Consider the following 22,670-nt stretch of genomic DNA (forward strand, 5'->3'; position numbering starts at 1 on the left):
AAGGCCTGTTTCCATGCTGTAAATCTCTATGACTCTATGCATCTTTCCATCGAGCAGTCTTTATTAGATCAACACACTCTTTATTAGTCGTTGAATGTATCCAAACAGATTCAATAGATATTTGGGTAATAAGGGAAATAAGTGAGGTGGGAATAGTATGAGAACATGGAATACCCACCATAATCTTACTGAACAGTGACGAAGACTCAAAGGACCAAATAGCCCACTTCAGCTCTTATTCCTTATGTTTTCATTCTCTTCCTACAAAATAAATCCATAGAACAATTCTGTAGGTTTAAAAAGCAAGGTCACAAATATTAGACACTTTTATTAAAGATGGAAAAAAAATCCATTATGCACAATGAATTAGATGGAAGATGGACCCCATGGCCACCGCCCCCTGCCCCCCGTCCATTGACCTCGGGAGTGGGGGGTGGGATTTTCCAGTTTGGGGGCGAGTGAGCTGGAAAATCCTGCCATGTGTCTATATATAGGAATTCAATTGAATTTCAGTTCTTAGCTTCAAACTGTATGTGAGGTGAATGCACCATATTTTCACAGGAAGCATTTAATTGATCCAGTTGTACAGAGTCACCTGTCAATCAGAAGACAAAGTGAATGGATGCCCCAGCAATACTAATAGTTAATCCTGGACAATATATAACTAGCAGCATCTCACTGGGATCACTGTTAGGCCTCAACCATTTAGTATTCATTAATGATTTAGGTGATGGAGCCAAGAGCCACATATCCAAGTTTGCTGATGACATGAAGATAGGCAACATTGTAAGCAGTGTAGATGGAAGTATATAATTTTGAATTGGACTTTAAGACAGCTCAAACCAATTAAGTGAGTGGGCAAAAATTTGGCGAATTGATTTTAGTATTGGCATATTTGAGGTCACTCACCTCAGATCTAAAAAGGATAAATCAGAGTACTTACTAATCTCAGGATTGCTGCCTGTGCCAAGGGAGAATGAGGGAAGAAATGAAATGAGGTGGAGGGTGAATGCGTGGCTGAGGGACTGGTGTAGAGGGCAGGGATTTCGGTTCCTAGATCACTGGGACCTCTTTAGGGGTAGGTGGGACCTCTATAGTAGGGACGGGTGGCACTTAAATACCAGGGGGACTAGTATCTTGGCGGGAAGACTGGCTAAGGCTACCGGGGGGACTTTAAACTAGAAAGGATGGGGGGAGGGGACTGTGTTGGGGAAACTGGGACGGAGGAGGTTCGCTCCCAGGTAGGGGAGGACCGCAGGCAGTATGCGAGGGAGGTTAGACAGGTGGTGGAGATGGGAAATGCCCAGACTGAGGGGCTGAAGTGTATATATTTTAATGCAAGGAGTATAGTGAATAAGGTAGATGAGCTTAGGGCGTGGATAGCTGTTTGGGATTGTGATGTGGTGGCCATTACGGAGACTTGGATGTCTCAGGGACAGGACTGGGTACTTCAGGTGCCAGGCTTCAGGTGCTTCAGGAAGGACAGGGAGGGTGGCAGAAGGGGTGGTGGCGTGGCACTGTTGATCAGGGATAGTGTCATGGCTACAGAGAAAGAGGATGTCGTGGAGGGATTGTCTACAGAATCTCTGTGGGTGGAAGTTAGGAACAGCAAAGGGTCAAAAACTTTGCTGGGTGTAATCTATAGGCCGCCCAATAGTGACAGGGAAGTTGAAGTGCAAATAGGGAAACAGATTCTGGAGAGATGTTTTAATAACAGAGTTGTCGTGATGGGAGACTTCAATTTCCCAAACATCGACTGGAATATCCCTAGGGTAAGGGGTATAGATGGGGAGGAGTTTGTTAGGTGTGTTCAGGAGGGTTTCCTGACGCAGTATGTGGACAAGCCTACGAGGGGAGAGGCTGTACTTGACCTGGTACTGGCGAATGAACCAGGGCAGGTGATGGATCTTTCGGTAGGAGAGCATCTTGGATATGGTGACCATAATTCTATCTCCTTCACAATTGCGTTGGAACGAGATAGGATCAGGCAGGCTAGGAAGGTGTTTGTCTGGGGTAAGGGGAGATACGAAGAAGTCAGGAAGTTACTTGGACAAATAAACTGGAAGGAGGCGTTCTTAGGGAAAAGTACCGAAGGAAGGTGGCAGATATTCAAGGAATGTGTGTCTGGAGCTCTGAATGACAACGTTCCGATGAGACGAGGGGGTTTTGGTGGGTCGAGGGAACCGTGGTGCACAAAGGATGTGTTGAACCTAGTCAGGAAGAAAAGGAAGGTGTACAAGAGGTTCAGGGAATTAGGAGATGTTAAAGATCTTGAGGAGTATAAGGACTGTAGGAGGGAACTTAAAAGGGAAATTAGGAGAGCCAGAAGGGGTCATGAGAAGACCTTGGCGGGTAAGATTAAGGAGAATCCCAAGGCCTTCTATAAATATGTGAAAGGTAAAAGGATAAGAAGAGAAGGGATAGGACCGATAAAAGGTGAGGGGGGAAAGGTTTGTGTGGAACCAGAAGAAATGGCGGAGGTGCTTAACGAGTACTTCGCCTCAGTATTCACGGTGGAAGCCGATCTGGGAGATTTTGTTATGGATTTGCAGCAGATGGAAAGGATTGAGTACGTGAATATTAAGGAGGAGGATGTGTTGGAACTTTTGAATTCTATCAAGGTAGATAAGTCGCCGGGACCAGATGGGATGTACCCCAGGATACTGTGGGAGGCGAGGGAAGAGATTGCAGAGCCCCTGGCGATGATCTTTGCGTCGTCAATGGAGACGGGAGAGGTTCCAGAGGATTGGAGGATTGCGGATGTAGTTCCTATTTTTAAGAAAGGGAACAGAGATAGCCCGGGAAATTACCGACCGGTGAGTCTGACCTCAGTGGTTGGTAAGCTGATGGAGAGGCTTCTGAGGGACAAGATTTACGAACATTTGGAGAGGTTTGACATGATCAGGAATAGTCAGCATGGATTTGTCAAGGGCAGGTCGTGCCTTACAAGCCTAGTTGAGTTCTTCGATAATGTGACTGAACACATTGACGAAGGAAGTGCCGTGGACGTAGTGTACATGGACTTCAGCAAGGCGTTTGATAAGGTCCCCCATGCAAGACTTCTTGAGAAGGTGAGAGGGCATGGGATCCAAGGGCCTTTGGCCTTGTGGATCCAGAACTGGCTTGCCTGCAGAAGGCAGAGAGTGGTTGTGGATGGGGCTTTTTCTGAATGGAGGTCAGTCACCAGCGGAGTGCCTCAAGGATCTGTTCTGGGACCCTTGTTGTTTGTCATTTTCATAAATGACCTGGATGAGGAAGTGGAGGGATGGGTAAGTAAGTTCGCTGATGACACGAAGGTCGGTGGTGTTGTGGATGATCTGGAAGGATGGCAAAAGTTGCAGCAGGACATAGATAGGATGCAGGACTGGGCGGAGAAGTGGCAGATGGACTTCAACGCGGATAAATGTGTTGTCGTCCATTTTGGCAGAACCAACGGGATGAACGAGTACACTATTAAGGGCAGAAGTCTGAGTAGTGTTGAGGAGCAGAAGGATCTTGGGGTCCGGGTCCACAGGACTCTTAAATCGGCCTCGCAGGTGGAGGAGGTGGTCAAGAAGGCGTATGGTGTACTGGCCTTCATAAATCGAGGGATTGAGTTTAGGAGTCGGGAGGTAATGCTGGAACTTTATAAGACCCTTGTCAGGCCTCATTTGGAGTATTGTGCGCAGTTCTGGTCGCCTCACTATAGGAAAGATGTAGAAGCTATTGAAAGGGTGCAGAGGAGATTTACAAGGATGTTGCCTGGACTGGGAGGCATGCCTTATGAAGTTAGGTTGAGGGAGCTGGGACTCTTTTCCCTGGAGAGACGAAGGTTGAGAGGCGACCTGATAGAAGTTTACAAAATGTTGAGAGGAATAGATAGGGTGGACTCTCAGAGGCTATTTCCCCGGTTTGAAATGGTCGCTACGAGAGGACACAGATTTAAGGTGCGGGGAGGGAGGTTCAGAAGTGATGTTAGGGGTAAGTTTTTCACTCAGAGGGTGGTGAGTGAATGGAATCGGCTGCCGTCAGTGGTGGTGGAGGCGAACTCGCTGGGGTCTTTTAAAAGACTTCTGGATGAGTATATGGGGTTTAATGAGATTGAGGGTTATAGATAGGTCTGTAGGTTGGTAGGTGATGTGGTCGGTGCAACTTGTGGGCCGAAGGGCCTGTTTGTGCTGTAGTGTTCTATGTTCTATGTTCTATGTTCTAATGGTGAAAAACTAGAAGCTGTAAGGTTCTAAAGAGACCTATGGGTTTCATGTACATAGATCATTTACATCTAGAGAAGAAGAATACTAGAGGTTGGAAGTACTGCTTCAGCAATTAAAAGCTATGATTAGACTTGGACAAGTGTTCAGTTTGGGGCACCACACCTTAGGCAGGATATACTGATTTTGGAGAAAATGCAGCATAGATTAACCAGAATAATACCTGAATTGAAACAGAAAAGGCTGGATAAACGCAGCAGATCTAACCACATCTTTAGGTTCAAAACTTTAACTCTGTTTCTCTCTACAGATGCTGCCAAACCTGCTGAGTTTATGCAGCATTCTCTGTTTTTATTTCAGATTTCCAGCATCCGCAGTTTTTCAGTCTTTTGCTTTTAGAATAATGGGTCTGATTTCCTCAAAAAGTGTCCATTGTGTGGGAATACAGGAGTTTTTCCTGCCCTTTTTTTGAGCAAGCTTAGTGGATTGAATCCATGGTACTCTGTGCAGCACAGAGTCCGTCAAGGGATTTACACTGATGGTGGTGGTGGGGGGGGTTGCCATCCGAGAGGCCACCATCAAACTGCAGAAAGAGCTTGTGCGCATGCGCCAATCGGTTGACAAGTGCTTCCCACCTCCCTGCCCCAAAGCAGCCTCCTGATTGCGAGTCTCCCAGTTGCCAGCCCTGCCTCCCTACCTGTCCGATGGCCAGCCTCTGATTGCCAGCTGTGGCCCCAGCCTCCCGATGGCCGTCCCCACCACTCTGGTCCCACCCACAAGACCATCACACCTGGTTCGCGTTGGTGCAGACCATACGTGATTCCCGTTGATGTGGACCTACACCAGCGGGGGCAGAAACTTTAGCAAACCTAAACAGTCGAGTCCCAGGCTCACTAAATAGATGGAAATCAGATTTTCATGTAGTAATCAGCCTCGCGCTGTTCCCCAAAAGAATGGACCAGGAAGATTGCAACCCAACGGTTGCCAGTGGAGAATTCTGTTTCCCCGCTCTGTTTAAATTTCCCAGCCCACTGTGCTACTGGTGCAGTGCAGAGGGCTGGGAAAATCACGCCCAATACCTGGACAGCAAATGGTTAAATTATCAGCAAAGGCAACACAAACTAGACGTGTATCCCATGAAATCTAATAAATTGAGGGGGGCAACACAGTGGTACTGTAATTAGCACTGTTGTTCACAGTGCCAGGGACCCAGGTTCTGTCTGTGTGGAGTTTGCACGTTCTCCCTGTATCTGTGTGAATTCTGGGTGCTCCAGTTTTCTCCCACATTCCAAAGCTGTGCAGGTTAGCTGAATTGGCCATACTAAATTATCCTTAGTATTTGAGAGAGAGGGTGGTAAATGAGTGGGGTTGCAGGGAGAGGGCAGGGGCATGGGCTTGGGTAAGCTGCTTGGTCAGAGAATCAGTGCAGACCCAATGGGCCAAATGGCCTCCTTGTGAATAAAAGCAAATTACTGCAGATGCTGGAATTTGAAATCGAAAGGGAAAATGCTGGAAAATCTCAGCAGGTCTGCCAGCATCTGTGAGGAGAGAAAAGATCTGACGTTTCAAGTCCAGATGGCCCTTTGTCAAAGTTTTGACCTCCTTCTGCACTGTAGAGATTCTATGATTCTATGAACATTTGATCCAGGCCTTCCAGGAGTGAAGTTGGGAAACTTACTCCTGAAATTTCTATACACAAAGGCTGGTCAAAGTTTGGGACCCTGTTCTACAAACAGCAGTTAACGCTAGGTATGTTGTTGATTTTAAACCTTAGATTTCTGTTTACCAAAAGTATTAAGGGATATGGGGCATAGGTGAGTTTATGGAGTTAGTTTACAGATCAGTCACAAACTCATTGAATGGGGAAATGCTTGAAGAGCTGAATTGGCTGTGTCTGTTCCCATGGTAGAAGAACTAATGTAGGAATTCACAATACACATCTCTTTAACCTGTGATCAGTGCTCCTTCCACTCACATTGTCGGCCACTTTAGGACTTGAACAGCAGGTTAGGTGTAAAGATTCGCATTCTAATCAGTAATCTCTAAACTGTCTGTGCTTTATATGCTCTGTCTGAGGCCGGAACTCTCCATTCACCTGACGAAGAGGGAAACCTCGAAAGCTTGTGTGTTTACTATCAAATAAATCGGTTGGACTAAAACCTGGTGTTGTCAGACTTTTTACTGTGTTTACCCCAGTCCAACGCCGGCACATCCACGTCAGGAATTCAAAATACCAGCCTGACAGAATAGATGATGTTTTAGAAGCTGGGTTAAAGGATTGTTATTTCAGAAGTATAAAAAGATGCTCCACCCTTCACCTTAAATTATGCTGCCCCTCAGCAGTGTTCAAATGTTGCCTTCATGAGCTAATTAATTGCATTACAAAGAGCCATAGGGAATCACATACCCTGTTTAAATCCACTGATCCACTAATTTACAAAAATCTCATTACTGATATAAGTATAATTAGGATGGGATTGTTCGGATTTATAAGGCCAGATTGCCAGGACAAAGGTTGTAGGTGGCCCTTGGACTGCAAACTGGCTGCCTGGTTGCAACAGGCCTCAGAGCGCCAAGAAATAGATTAGAGAAAGGTACTATAGCAGGGAGTGCTTGATGCTGACCAGAAGCAGAAACGTTTTACTCATTCTGCAGCCCTGCTATTTCCACATCTTCAGTTTGAAAATTCATCAGAGTATAAATTTATCTAAACCTACTACAGAAATTCAACCTTTTTTTTGTTTGAGAGACGGTCGCAGATCATGTCTTGTTTGACTGGATACTCCCCTTCCTTTTAATCTATTTTGGACTTTCTATGAAGTTGTGTCAATGAAAAAAGAGGAAGTGTAAAATATAACAGAACAATAACAAATAATTGGGCTTTTGGTCTTTTAGTTGAACTCTAATTAATGCTGGCAATAAGAAAAAATAAGCAGAACTCCACACAGTGAAGACAATTTGATTCAGTTCTGAAAAAGCAACTCCAAGGACCATATTTTGGGAACCTAACTACATGATCATTTCTTCTAATCTCTACCCTCTCATCACTCGCACTGAGAGGATTTGACACTTCGGAGGGTACATTTATGACTGCCCTGTTACATGGTTGGTATTGTGTTGTATTTGCAACACAGAAATGAGTGATTTAGTCCAACAGGTCCATGTTGGGCTTTATGCTGCACAGAAACCTCTTTTCACCTTTATTCATCTAGCCTCATCAACAAACCCTTCTATTTCTTTTCCCCTCCTATTTATCTTAAGTGGTTGCCTCAGCTACTCGAGTTGTGTGAAGCAAAACCAATGGCATGAGTCTGTTGCACCAAATTACCTGTTTCAATGTTGTTAATACTTTGTAACAGAGAGTTGTCTCGAATTCTACTCTTGACTCTGAAATGTCCCTTCACTTTTCAGCATGTGGTCAGAGAGCAGAGAATGAGGGAAAATGATTATTCGGTTAAGTTTCCAAAATGTGAACCTTGGATTCGCTTCACAGAACTGAATTAAAGCATCTTCATTATGTAAAGTTCTGCTTATTTTTCTGGTTGCCAGGATTAAAGTTCAACAATGAATGGAACTAAATGACAAAAGAAAACACCAACTGCCTACTTATCTTTCTTATTGTTTTGTTGTATTTTTCTCTTCCTCTTTTTTCATTAGCACTGTACTGAGGTTCAGCAGAACTTCAATAACAATTCCAAAATAGACTGGAAGGGTGTCCAGCCAAATAGGACCTTACTCAATCAAAACAATGTGGTTGATTTTGTAGTAAGGGATTGCTTTGCTTGTTTTTTTAATGACCTTATGTTGCTACTTCTAGTGATTCATGCATCTGTACTCTGAGATTCCTCTATTTCTGTTTCAGTACTTACTTTCCATGGAGTGTGTAATTATTCTTCCTACCAAAACATAGTACCTCGCAACTCTCTACATTGAAGCTAATTTGCTGAATACACACCCTTTCTGCAAGTTTATTCATGACTTCCTGTGTTTTGTTACATTCCTCCTCTGTATCAGCCATACTGCCAAATTTGGTGTCTCAAATTCTACTCTTAACTCCAAGTCTTTTACCTAATGGTGAACAGTAGCGCTTCCAGTATCAACCCAACAGTAATGACAACTTGCATTTAGATAGCACGTTTAACAGAATAAAACATCTCATGACACATTACAAGCTTTATCGAACAAAATTTGTAACCGAGCAGATATTAGGCCAGATGTCCAACAGCTCAGTCAAGTGAGGAAGGTAATGAGGAGCTTCTTAATGGAGAAAAGAGAAGTAGAAGGAACATTACAGAATTTAGGGTGCAGGCAGCTGAGGGGAAGGCTACCAATGGTGGAGTGATTCAAATTGGGAATATTCAAGAGGCCAAAATTGGTGGGGTGCAGAGTTCTTTAGGAGTTGTAATGTTGCAGATCACAGAGATGGGGAGGAGTGAAACCATGGAAAGAGTTGGAAACAAGAACGAAAACCTCTTAGTTCTGGCATAATCCTAGGAAGTCTTTTCTGCACCTGGTACAGTGTCCATAAGTCTTTTTCTATAATTTAGATGCTAGAATTGTTCACAGTACCCCAAGTGTGACCTAAAGAATGTTTAACATATCTACTGATGCAATAGTGGAGTTGGGGGCGATGTTGTGGAGGTGGAAAGAGGCAGCATTAGTAGTGGTGCTAAAGGGAAGATTCTCTGTCAGAGAATTGGTGCAGACTCAATCGGTCAAATGGCCTCCTTCTGCACTGTAGAGATTGTATGGTTTTATATATGATAAGAATTTCAGGCTGCAGCCAGGGTCAAGTTTGTTACAGTTAACTGGATTTCAATTACGATTTTGGTAAGAGCTGTTTTGATAACATTGGCAAATCTGTCTGGAGGGATTTTGGAAATACGATGGATTATTAGCTTTATGAACATCAATTCCCACACTTGGATGGTTTCAATAACTATAAGTTTAACTCCCACTTTCATGCGATCCAGGGTAACTTTGGATCCAAAATGGGCTTAATGGTAGAAAACAGAGGGTGGTGGTAGGAAGCTGTTTGTGTGTCTGCAGGCCAGTGTCCAGTGGCATACCATATGGATTAGTGCTAGGTCCCTTATTGTTTGTGATATTTATAGATGAGAATGTGGGGGTAGGTGGATGATGAGTAAATTTGTGGGTTAAGAAGATTGGCAAAGTGCTTAATAGTGAGGAAAGTTTTGGGTTGCAGAAAGGTATCGATGAGTTGGTCAGATGGACAGAGCAGTAATAGATGGAATTTAACCCAAGTGCAAGGTGATGCACTTTGGAAGGAGTAATAAGACAAGGGACTACTCAAGGGATACTAGGAAGCTTAGAGGAACAGAGGGTTCTTTGGGTGCTTGTCCATAGATCTCTCAAAGTGGCAGGACAGGCTTATAGAGTAATTAAGGATACTTCCCTTTATCAGTCATGGCATGAATTGTAAGCGCAGAGAGGTTATGTTGGAGCTGTACAAAACTTTGGCTAGGCCACAGCTGGAGTATTGCATGCAGTTCTGGTCACCTTACTATAGGAAGGATGTGATTGCACTGGAGAGAGTACAGAGGAGATTCATCACGGTCTTGCCTGGGGTGGAGGATTTGAGCTATGAAGAGAGGCTGGAAAGGCTCTGGTTGTTTTCTTTAGACCAGAGAAGGCTGAGGGGGGCCTGATTGAGTAATACAAGATTAAGGGGTATTGACTGAGTTGATAGGAAGCAGCCTTTTAGTTGAAGTGTCAGTAATGAGGGGGCATAATTCAAAAATGAGGTTTACGGGGCATTTGAGGAAAATATTTTTCATCCAGAGGGTGATGGGAGTTTGGAATACACTGCCGGGGGGGTAGTGGAGGTGGGAACCTCAAAACTCTAATTGATTTGTTGACAGCTGGAATAACGTTCAAATGTTAGGTTTTCTTTTCTGTCACTGGCAAAGCCAGCAATTATTGCCCATCCTTAATTACTCTTGAGAAGGTGGTAGTGAATAACCTTCTTGAAATGCTGCAGTTCATGTGGTGTAGCTACCCCTACAGTGCCGTTAAAGAGTTCAAGCAATTTAACTCAACAACAGTGAAGGATTAGCAATACATTTCCAAGTCAGGATGGTGTGACATGAAGGGGAATTTGTAGGCAGTGGAGTTCCCATACGTCTGCTGCCCTTGTCCTTCTAGACAGAACAGATTATAAGTTTACAAGGTGATGTTGGAGAAACTTTTTTTTATTCTATCTATTGATACAACATATGGATAGTGAGTGGTAAAATGCCCATCAGAGTCTGTATGGTATATTTTATTGTTTTTAAGCATGGCTATGGTATTAATCTTAAAATTGTCTTTTTAACAGGGGAGCCTGCGGCATCTTTCATTGCTCAGCCTGCTAGCTTGCAAATTTCTGTGCCAGAAACTCCTGAGATGTTCCAACCACCTCTATCTTCCAATGGCCCAGTATTAAGCGATGCAAACAAAATGGATTCAGCAAACAATTGTAATTACTAAACTGAGGCAATTAGTCATGGGCTGGGTCAGTGGTACGAAAATATTCACATGCGTAGTTTAGCACAGTTCCAACATTATGTTGATGTGAATTGTAACAATTGCTAAGAGTTTCACCACTGCCAAATCATTATTATGTATTCATGATCTGCAAGGTGTTTTAAAAAACTTTTACATCAAATAGAATAATTCCAGTCTCATAAAATAGTCTTACACATATGTAACAGTTACACTGTCATACAGAAAGGCATGGCTGAAGTGTTAACAGGAATTCATACAAGATTATTAAGAAGTATCTGCATCAGAACACTCTTCACCCTTGTAATAATCTACCATTCAAGTATTGCTGAAAAAGAAGAGACATGTTGAAGCTTTTTTATTGCACTCATCAAGACACTTCAAGTATTTGAAATGAATTTGGGTGCAGGATGGATCCGATTAAGACGTGTAAGGAAATTGTTACATGCAGCTGTGGATTGAAATATAGCAAACATATCTCCACACATCAGAAATATACAAGGGTCAGGAGGTTAGGTGTCATTCCATCGAAGGCACATTATTCCGAAACCCAACAAAGGTGTTTGCAAGAGCTAGGTCCAGAGTGAATCCCATGACAACAGCATCTATATGAGCATACATATGCCGGAATTCTGGTGCTGAGGGGCAGCAGTGCTAACCAATGTAGACTGATTCAAGAACTGGTGGCAGGTCTAGACCACCATGATAAAGTATTTCGGTGCAAATGTCTATAGCTTCCTTAAGTGGAACATTGGTGAATAGGTTAGCATTGCCAGTTAAGCAAATGGACACAGCATTGTTATCGATTTGTACATCTTATATAGTCTTTGCAAATGTGAAGGAATCTTTCACTCTGTATGTGGAAACCCTCCTCAAAAGTGATTGTAACAATTTGCCGAATATGCAAGCCTTGTATGATTTTCGCAAATCTTTCACTGTGTATGTGGAAAACTTGCTCAAAACTGGTTGTAACAATTTGTCCAACCATTTGGCTAATTCATGTTGTGTACAAACAGTCATAGATGAGATAGGGTGCTCAAATTCACCTTTGAAATGGAGTAGTTAAATTAACTCCACTTCCTTGATGTACTAATTGAGAAACCTGCCAGAGGATTTTCTACAATGGTCTACCTTTACAGGTCAATATACATGTTGAGATTCTTATAGTTCCACATGCAATTAGATTGGTCTTATCGGCAACCTTGTAAAGAGGGCCAGAGCCATTTGCTGACCATACAAGCTTGATGCTGAAATAGTGTGCATCAAAGATATCCTGCAGCATAAGTGGCTATCCTGATCAGATCATTTTGTGCTGTACGTCTTGCAAACTCATGAATGGGCCTAAGGCCATCACTCTGGGCCAAATCTACAGATTACCCTGGAAGAGCAAGGAATCTTAAATATTTGAGCGACAGGTGAAGCTGGTTGTTTCATGCTGCTGTTATGCAGTAACAACGCAATTGAAATTCACTACTAATGGGATGCTACCTTCAAGCCAATTAGATGTTCTGTCTATCATACCAATGAGTAATGTAGTATATGAATTTAAGTGTCAGTGTTATGCCAGGTATGTAGACTGTATACCCCAAAGATTGGCAAATCACATCAAATAGCATGTCCAGCTGTACTCAACCAGCCCCAGCTTGCAAACCCCAAAATACAATATCTAACATTAGACATAATTCCACAATTGGACAATGTTTTCTAAGTAATCCTCAGTGTGCTAACAATTGTGCTGACAACCAATTTAAAATTGTCAGTTGAGCTCACATGTGCATTTGCATGTACCGGAAGCTACATATATTAATACATAAGGCCCTGTTCTTTGCAGATGGAAAGAACATGTACAGACACTGCATCTGTTTCAGATAAACAAATAAGTGACAGTCATTAGCTGATTTATCCCCCAGGCAATGCCTTGACTAATCAAGGTCAAGCTGCCTGATTTAAATTTCAAACAGTGCTTGGCAGTTATGTCATTTACCATCAACTGGTACATTCTCCATGGCAACATCTCTACCAGAATCCACTTGCCAACCAATCATCATTCACTTGTCATACACTATAAATTGTTGTTTTTTCCCTTATATTGGTATTCTTGTGAAGTGTCCTGATGCGTGCAAGACAACAAGTTTTAACGTGTCTCTTTTTTCAGCAATACTCAAGCTCTACATTGCAAATTACTATAATCTACCATTTGTAAAAACTCTTACACATAAGGGGCTAACATTACCCATACGCAACACTGAAAGTATTAGGAATACAATGAGTAATTTATGTTAGAAGCTATTGCAGAATTGCACGGTTTTGATTCATAAATTTTTCTTGTTCCTGACTAATATTTGTCTTTACTCTTTCTAGTGCACAAGCTTGATTCACTCCTTAGACCATCAAATCCTCTGAGAGATTGGAACTCTACTTGCAAGTCAGACTATGACAGATGCAATGTGCCATCACCAGAGATGGTAAGATTACCAGCATATTTGGTGTTTCAATTATATCAGCTGGACATTTCCAGTGATTAGTGATTACTGACCATCCAGCTCAATGATATCTAGATGCTGCTGATTGGTCCAGCATAGGGGTTCTATTAATTTAGAATCAGAGATTAGCCAGGAAGCAAATAATGAAAAGTTGCTCAGTGAAATCATAGCGTGGATTTTCCAGCCGCGTTCGCCCTGAAACTGGAAAATCCTGTCCGAGGTCAACAGACCTTTCCATGATCAGCCTCTCACCTGCTACGATCCCCATGGCAGGTGGAACAGGAAAATTTGCCCCATAGTGTCAAGTATGCAAAAAGGAAGAATATAAAAAGATATGATTGAATTAGATAGTTCCAGGTAAAGAGCCAGCATCCAGATATGATAAGTTGTACAGTTTCTTCTTTTCTGCTCCAATGTAAAAAGGCATGAACAATTTAAGATCTGTCTGGATTTTTATAAACTGCCCTTTGATGACTATATTCGCAGTTACTTCACAGTTTAATTGGAGTAATCAGAAGTACATTTCTGGAGTCCCTGAAAAATATTCTGATCCATTTCTGTTCAATCATTGCTTTTAAATGGGAATTGGATAATTAACCAAAAAGAGAAAATTTTCAAGGCTTTGTGGAGAAAGCAAGGGAATGGAACTAGCAACGTTGCTCTTTTAGAGAACCACAAGCCAAATGGCCTCCTTCTGTGCAATGGAACACAATTATAGAATTCTATAATTCTACATATGAGCATGTCTGCAACCATACAATTTATTTTTCTACTTGTTTTCTTCCATGGGAGAGACTTTGTTCCTTTCATGCACTTTCATATGACCTTTCATCTAATTGTTCACACCAGATTAGACCCGCTTTGTCAATGCTGTGTCTGGAAAAGTGTCACATGTGAGCAGCACGCAATTCACATTAACACATACAGGTGCAAAAATACATACCTCTGGCACCCTTTTATACAGTGCACATGTATGTCTCTGTGTCAATTCCTGCACACATTACAGTATGTTTTGTCTGCTTTCGTTCAGGATGAAGTTGCCAGCAAACCCCTCCAGGAAACTCATTCCCATCCTGCAATACTCAGTTGCATCTGGTCCTTGCAGGACATTGAACAAGCCACTGATAATTTCAATGCGAGGTGTCAGATTGGCTCAGGAACATTTGGCCATGTCTACAAGGGTCACCGGTTCAATACTGAATATGCCATAAAACTGCTAAAGACGGCAAGTATCTCACCTTTTGTTGATAATAGAGTCCTATGATGGTCTTGCACACACCAATGTAGCTTGCTTTTCCAACTTAACGTTGCCTCAAAATACTTAGATTTCACAAGGATCTAATTTGTCCCTGGAACTGAGGAAACTGAGTGTTATGTATTTAAAATGGTTGCATTCCTGCTGCTATAATGTCACATGACCTATAGTGAGGTAAGCAGAGGGGTTTGTGAGCTTTTGGAGCTCTTCTGTCTTGGACCTGGAAAATCAACATCTCTTTAATGAACCTGCATCGTGTTTAACTTTAACCCACACATGTGGCACATCATTCATTTTCTCTTTGTCATGTTTTGACTGAGTATTACTAGCAAAGAGGAAACTGGCAGTGAGACTCAGAAAATTAATTCCTTCAATCGGAAAAGGACAAAAAGGAAATCCAGCACTTGCACTGAGTTGACAATTGAAGGCAAGGTAAAGAAACTTCCAATGCACTAGTAAAAGGTTTAGAAAAAAACATGAGCAAACAAGAAACAAATGTTAAACTTATCTTTAAATAAAGTGGGTAGACTTCAAAGCTACAGAGACCATGCAGGTGGCAAAGTGAAACGGGCTGCAGGAACACAGACTCACAGGACAATAAAAGAAGTCTGAGATCTTAAAGGAATTACAGATAAAAGCGAATTACAGATAAAAGCAAATTACTGCGGATGCTGGAATCTGAAACCAAAAGAGAAAATGCTGGAAAATCTCAGCAGGTCTGGCAGCATCTGTAAGGACAGAAAAGAGCTGACATTTCAAGTCCAGATGACCCTTTGTCAAAGAATCTACGGATGCGGTGAGAGATAGAGATATCTCTGGCATTGCATAAGGAAGACGAGGAAACTGAAGAAAATATAAAACCCAAGAAACCAGTAACCAAAAATGGCAGGGAAAAGTAGCACCCTGGATGTATTTAATGAGGGTCAAGAGACTTGGAACTCCTATGAAGAAAGATTCCAATATTATCTCCAAGCAAATCAAGTACCAAGGGGCAAAAGGTTGTAACATTTCTCAGTTTGGCAATGTGTAAAAATTCTACGTTACTACAAACTCGAGTCCATCCAGCAAAACCAGGCATTAAAACATACAAAGTACTGACAAAGGTCTTGGAAGAGCATTTCTCGTCAAAACCACTTGTTATTGCAGAAAGATTTAGGTTCCACCACTGGGAGCAGAAGGAAGGCAAAGGCATTTCATGGTTACCTTATGAAGCCTAGCTAAATATGAATTTGGTGTGATGTTTGGTGATACTCATTGCAAGAGGCTGGTATGTGGACTCTGGAATGAAATTATTCAGTGAAAGCTGCTCACTGTCCTTTCAGTGAAAGAACATTAACTCTTAAATCAGCAACATCAATTGCAGGGTCAGACAAGCTACATCTTAATAAATATGCATCATGTTTAACTCTAACCCACATGTGTGGCACCTCATTATTTTTCTCTCTGCTAATAATACCTGGTTAATGTGTAACACTGTGGCTATACTCTCATGTTTCCAATGAGAGGTTCATTGAAACCTCGAACCTGCTTAAAGGAATAGACAGGGTAGGTGCAAGTAAGATGCTCTACCTGTTGGGGAATCGAGAACCTAGGGACACGATTTCAAAATTAAGGAAAAGCCACTTCAGATCAAGATGAGGAGACTTTTTTGTACTCAGAATATTGCAAATCTTTGGAATTTTGTATCTCAGCTCAGTCTTTGAGTATGTTTAAAGCAGAGATTGACAGTCTTCTAAAAATCATTGACGTAAAGGGACATGAGGATAATGTGGAGAAAAGTCATTGACTTGAATGGTCAACCATGATCAGATTGGATGGTGGAATAAGCTCGATAGGCTGAATTGCTTACTCTTGCTGAATGTTACTGTCTAGTAACATTCAGTATGGTTTCACAACTTGCAAGAAAAATAACAGAAATCGATGCTTGCTGCCAGAGATAAAAGGGCTGTTTTTAACTCACAGTGGAAAACATATGAGTGAAAGCTAAAGTGAGATGGGTAGCAGTGATGGTGGTGTCGTCATCATTGTCACATGGTTGTAGGAAGGGAACCCTGGAGTACGAGAGTGCCCAAAGTTTTGTTGTGGGGCCTGCTCATCCTGACCTCAAAAGAAACTAAAGAATAAAATCATCTCTCCTTTTCTATGCCTCTTGGTATTGGAGTTTGATCAGTGTATTTAATACTAACTGCTGTGCCTTCCAATAAGTGTCCCTCTCACCTGTTCTAAGAATGAGTTAAACAATTTTAATCCCAGAGAAAGCAGCAGCTCCTTGGATAAGGCAGTTGAGCCATTTTTACTATTAACATGTCCAGTCACCAGCTGAGGAAAGATTTGTTCTCTCTGGGCATCCAGAGTCTTTGGAACTCTCTTCCTTAAAAGTCAGTGGAAGCAGAGTCTTTAAATATTTTTAAGGCAGAGCTAGATAGATTCTTGATTAACAAGAAAATAAAAGGCTATTGGGGGTAGGCAGGAACGTGGGGCTGAGGTTATATTTAGATCAGCTATGATCTTATGGTAGAGTAGGCTCGAGGGGCTGAGTGGCCTACTCTTGCTTCTAGTTCATACATTTGAATGTTTCCACTGGTTGGGTAGAGTTGAAATCAGCCCTCAGAAATCTGTCAGAACAATGCAACTCCAATTGGAAATCAATAGTAGTTGCATGAAAATTATTTAGTACGGTATTAATTTTCTGTAACACTGAATAATGCTTCTGATTTCATTGTTTGCATTGTGGTGTTGCTGGGGAGCAATTGAAAAAGGGGAAGTACCTACTGAAGTATCACTCAAATAATGGCATTCCATACTGTTAATGAGAGTTCTACTAATTCTAAAGACCTCACTTCCCCATCAGATCTTCGTAACCAGCAGAAACTAGTTTGGTAGTACAGCAGCATGTATGCTTTATATAAAAAAAGGAAGTAAAACGCAGCCTTTAGGCACTCCTTATAAACCAACAGACCTGTGAGACTAGTCATTGTCCAAGGTGAATGAAGAAATAGCAGAGATATTGAATTAATAATTTGTGTCTGTCTTCACTGTAGAAGACACAAGTTGCATATCAGAAATGGAGGGTAACCAAGGTGCTAAAAAGAATGATAAAATTAAGGTAATTCACATCAGTAGAGAAAAAGTACTGGAGAAGCAGAAACTAAAATCTGACAAATCCCCAGGACCTGATGACCTACAGGCTAGGGTTTTAAAATAGACAGCTACTGTGATAGTGGATGTGCTATCGGTTTACAAAAGTTCCTAGATTCTGCTACGGTCCCAGCAGATTGGAAGTTAGCAAATGTAACACCACTATTCAAGAAAGTGGGCAGAAAGTAAACAGAAAACTACAAGCCAGTTGGCTGATGTGAGTCTTGGGAAAGTTAATTTTAAGGAATAATAATGCACTTAGAAAACTATAGTATGATCTGACAAAGTCAACATGGTTTTACAAAACAGAAATTATGTTTAACAATTTATTCATGTTTTTGAAGTTGTAACTAGTAGGGTAGATGAAGGGGAACGAGTATATGTCAGATTTCTAAAAGATATGTAGTAAGGCAACAAACAAAAGATTAATAAGAGTAGGAATAATATATTAGCATGGATAGATCAGTTACTGGCCAGGAAACAAAGAAAAGACATAAATGGGGTATCTACATTTTAGTGACAAGCTGTAACTAGTGGATCCGTACTGGAGCCTTTGCTATTTGCAATCCATATTAGTGACTTGGGTGAAGAGATAGGGAGTAATGTATTTAGGCTTGTTAGTGACACTATCCAAGATGGAAATGTAAGCTGTGAGAAAGACACGGAGGCTTCAAAGAGATTAAGTGAATGGGCAGTGAGATGGATAATGGAGTAAAAAGGGGAAGAGTGAAGTTATTCACTTTGATCATTAGAATAGAAAAGTGGATTTTTTAAATAAAAGTATGAAACTTGTAAGAGACTTCAAAGACTTTGATGTGTTCGTACAAGAAACACCACGAGTTAGCATTCAGGTACGGAAAGTGGTTAATATCGAAAGTTGAACTCGCCTCAACATCTTGATTGACTTCAAGTTGAACTTCTGATCTCTATAATATTGCCCTCCTTCAACCAGATGTTTGGTCGTTCCTCCTGATCTTTCCTTCTTCAGACTGCCAGTTTTTTAGTGTCTCCGAGATGCCTTGGGGTATTTTTCTGTTTGTTCATAGAAATACAAGTTGTGGGTTATTATGTTATTGTTGAGAGATGCTATATAGAAATTTCTTTGTTTTGTAAATTGTACTGTTTGTTGTGTATCTCACATCTGAATACTTTTTTTATAGGTTGACAACATCAACTTGAAAACCGCACAGGACTTTTTTCACAGAGAGATTGAGAGTCTTTACAAGTAAGTATATTATTATCATGTGGCAAGGTCCCTGTATGTCCTGTAATGCTTTCATGATGAGAAAATGCCACCGAGGCTACCCACAATTTGGTGTGTTGAGTGCACCATGGGATATGACTACAATTTACATCCAGTGAATCCTTGGTTTTAGCTGAGTTGCCAAGAGAGAGGGAATGCTTAGGAGATACCCACAGAGAGGGAGTTCCTTCCCAGGCCACACTCAATGGCTGGAATTTTCTGGCCATTCACGCCAAGAGGATCTTGCAGTCCTGCTCACTGTAAACAAGCATCGCGTCCATCCTAGTGGTGGGGGGTCCAACCAACAGGAAACCCCGTTGACAGTTGTGGAACCAGAAGTTCCCACCACTGGCCAATGACAGACTGCCTTTGTCACTGTGGAACATGTCACAGAGGAGTGTGAAAAACCTGGCCGTATAGTTTTAACAGTTTTAATAGGCTTAAAGCAGAAGAGACTGTAGCGATGAATATTTACCAGCTGATGACCTCTATATGCTTTCTAAATCTTAAAAGTCTCGTCATGTAGAAGAAATATTTCAAGAAAATTACTGTTCAGAAGGATGGATGTTTCTGTATTTAGGTTGAAATGTTCAAACTTCTACGAGCGTTTTCTACATTTAGATCTTGCGCTGCTTTACCTGACTAAAGACAAGTTGTGTCATACCTCGCCACAAAGTTAACTCAGGAAAATCATATTTATCTATTGTTCTATAAATTGCTCCTCTTATCCTCCAAAACCTGTTTCCACATGTCTTGTGAGGCTTGTTCCAAAGGGGAAGAGAAACAAACTACTTTGATTCTGATGGTTATATAAGGTTCTCTAAATTTTAATGTTCTATCTACTCTGAGGTAACTGGATGTTCTGACAGAATTTTGTTGGGCTTCAGCACAAGTTTGGAGTCTAATTTGAACTTCTGTTCCACAAGGTGGGACTGACGGTGCTCCATAACTTACTGTCATCATAAGTTTGAAAGTTAGCCCATGATGGACTGCTTGGACTTTACTTTAAGGCTTCACCTTAATCAGGCTAATAATGGCTCATGAATGTTTTAAACAATTATTAACTAGATTCCTTTGGAAAATTATTATGCCAATACTGTTTTTTTTGAAAGACTCAGAAGCCATTTTAAAAATATTCTTTCTGGAATGTGAGCATCAGTGGCTAGGCTGGCATTTATTTCCCATCCCTAAGTGCCCTTGAGAAAGTGGTGGTGACTCACCTTCTGAAATCCGTGTAGTCCATTGGTGTAGGTATACCCAGTGCTGTTAAGAATAATTTCTGTAGAGCAGGGCAATCTGTCATCTCGTTGCACTTTATCCTCAAACAAAGGCTAGATTGTCAATCTCCTTTTAGTGTTTGGGAGACTCACATGAGGCTCAGCTAGAGTTATGTAGCAAGTAATCCTTCACTGTGCTCAATGTTGATCAAACACTGACTCCTTTTTTATCATGGATACTCCCCTAAATTTGTCTTCAGAAAGATAATTTGACATTATGTTCTAATTATGTTTCTAAAATTTTTACAAAACAAGCTACCAAATAATGTAACCTTGGTGCCCTGGATGGCTGTGGCTTTGTTCGCTACTATGATAATTTCAACCTAATGGATACACAGAGGAAATGTAATTCAACAACTTCTATTCTTTCCATGTATATTTTATGCACTTATTACTTTCAGGAGGCACCCAATGGGATGTGCAGGCAGCAATTTGTTCAACAGTTACTTCCATCCCCATTAGCAAACTGATTTTTGAAGGATCAATATTGTGACTATTCCCCATATGATCCCACCTCTGGGAACCAACTTCAGGCAAAAGAGAATAATTAACTTCATAACTTTTTTCATAATTGTTCTTCGGATGTGGGCATCACTGCTAGGTTCGGCATTTATTGGCCATCCCTAACTGGCTTTGAGATGTGGTGATGAGTCATCTTCTTGAACCAATGCAGCCAATGCTCTAGTCTATGCACTTATCAGAATAGTTTGCTAAAACAGGGTAAATTGCTGGAAAATCTGAGCCGATCTGACAGTATCTGTGGAGAGAAAACAAGAGTTAACATTTTGAGTCTGGATAACTGTTCCACATCCAGACTCAAAACATTGGCTCTGTTCTCTCTCCACAGATGCTGTCAGGCCTGCTGAGATTTTCCAGCATTTTCTGTTTTTGTGTCCTATTCCAGTATCCACAGTAATGTGCTTTTACCTCTGGATTACCAGTTCAGTGATCACTATGCTACTGCTTCCTTGATCAACATGGAGCTCCAAACAAATACATTGGTGTAATTGGTTTACTTACTATCTTACTCTGCTCTAGACGTCAGATCATCCAGTCATGTGGCAATATGAATGGCCACCTATTGAGCCTAATGAATTCAGAGAGATAAAGTAAAATTAAAGTTGTTAATGTAAGCCTTACTCGTGACTAATAAACAAATTTATTAGTCACCAGTAAGGCTTACGTTAACATCTATGAATTACTTGAAGTTCCTCTAGTCACCATAGTCCGTCTCCTGTTCGAGTCAATACAACTAACCAGCATGTCTTTCAAACTGTGGGAGGAAACACCCAGAGGAAACCCATACAGACACAGGGAGAACGTGCAAACTCCACACGGACAGTGACCCAAGCCAGGAGTCAAACCCAGGTCCCTCATGCTGTGAGGCAGCAGTGCTAACCACTGTGCCACTGTGCCGCCCACATGCTCAATATCTAACCAAATCACGTCAAGTTGCATCATTGATGGTCCCTGTCCTGCAGTTGTTGAGGGGATAAGTAGAAAAATTCTGACTGTGGTTGAATAGGGGTGCCTCCCCTATGGAAACTTCTGCAGGTTTGAAACAACTCGTGTAGATTTTGGGAGACTGTTCAAGCATCCATCCCACAACACATTGTAAATGCAGTGAATCTCAAACTTGTAAACTCCATTCCACTGGTGGAACCTGTGAGAACCCTTGTAGCATAAATGAATATTCCCTCTGTAATGTCAGGATTACTGACGGTGGGGTATTAATGAAACTGATATAGATTTGCCACTTATTTTGTTGGCATTTTTCAATATCATAAAGCTGAAATATAAGAAGTCGAAAAAGGAAGGGGTAAGGTATTCGTGGGGGTGAAATTGGTCTTCCCCACTTTCATGCTGTTAGCAAGGACAAAGTTCAAACTCTGAGTCTAACTTCCAGTTCCCCCTGTCTAGATCTTTTTACATTGTAATCAAATGACCTGCCAATATTAGTATTCAAATTGATTCTCCAAATTTTCCACTTCCCTTGTGATCCAAGGGTTTGCCTGATTGTATCATTTACCTACTGTCATTGCTGAGATTGAAAATTCACCATTATGAGAACAGTGACACAAACCAATATCCTGAGCTCCAATAGACGAGGCTATGCTGTTCACAGCATGACCCAGCCAGTTCTCACTCTCCCCCATTGCCTCACTGCAAAGTCCAAAATAGTAATTTCCTTTTTAAATCGACGTTTTTTTTTAGTTGACTGTTGCTGCTCAAAATGAGATAAAAACATACATCTGTGCACTGGTAAGATGAGCCATGTGATTTGCTGCTGCAAAAATTGAAGCAACGCTGCAAGATTCTCATGAAATATCTGTTCTTGTTTCAAATACATTTTTGAGTTTGATTTTTCCTTGTCCACCTCAGGTTTCGACACCCAAACATTTTGCCCTTAGACGGCTGCTGTGCTGAAAATGGCATTTACTGCCTCATTTATCAATACATGTCCAATGGCTCACTCGAGAGCAAACTTCAGTGCGAGGTAAGCAGTCATTCTTGCATTTTCACTAAATTACAAATGAAATTATCCATTTAAACTTGTAATTCTGTAAAGACACTCTCTCA

The 22,670-nt window shown here is 41.4% G+C and overlaps 1 protein-coding gene across 1 annotated transcript in view; it reads left to right on the top strand.

Annotated features, from left to right (window-relative positions):
- Positions 1–22,670, top strand: part of LOC145341386 (interleukin-1 receptor-associated kinase-like 2) — a 55,836-nt gene that overhangs the window by 13,684 nt on the left and 19,482 nt on the right. The window contains exons 3-7 of the mRNA XM_080186326.1: positions 10,528–10,668; positions 13,056–13,159; positions 14,208–14,402; positions 18,731–18,795; positions 22,473–22,587. Coding sequence (XP_080042452.1) covers positions 10,528–10,668; positions 13,056–13,159; positions 14,208–14,402; positions 18,731–18,795; positions 22,473–22,587 — 620 coding nt within the window. The remainder of the gene's footprint in view (positions 1–10,527; positions 10,669–13,055; positions 13,160–14,207; positions 14,403–18,730; positions 18,796–22,472; positions 22,588–22,670) is intronic.

This window comes from Carcharhinus amblyrhynchos, chromosome 3 (genome assembly GCF_965287045.1).
Source record: "Carcharhinus amblyrhynchos chromosome 3, sCarAmb.v2.hapA, whole genome shotgun sequence".
NCBI lineage: Eukaryota > Metazoa > Chordata > Chondrichthyes > Carcharhiniformes > Carcharhinidae > Carcharhinus > Carcharhinus amblyrhynchos.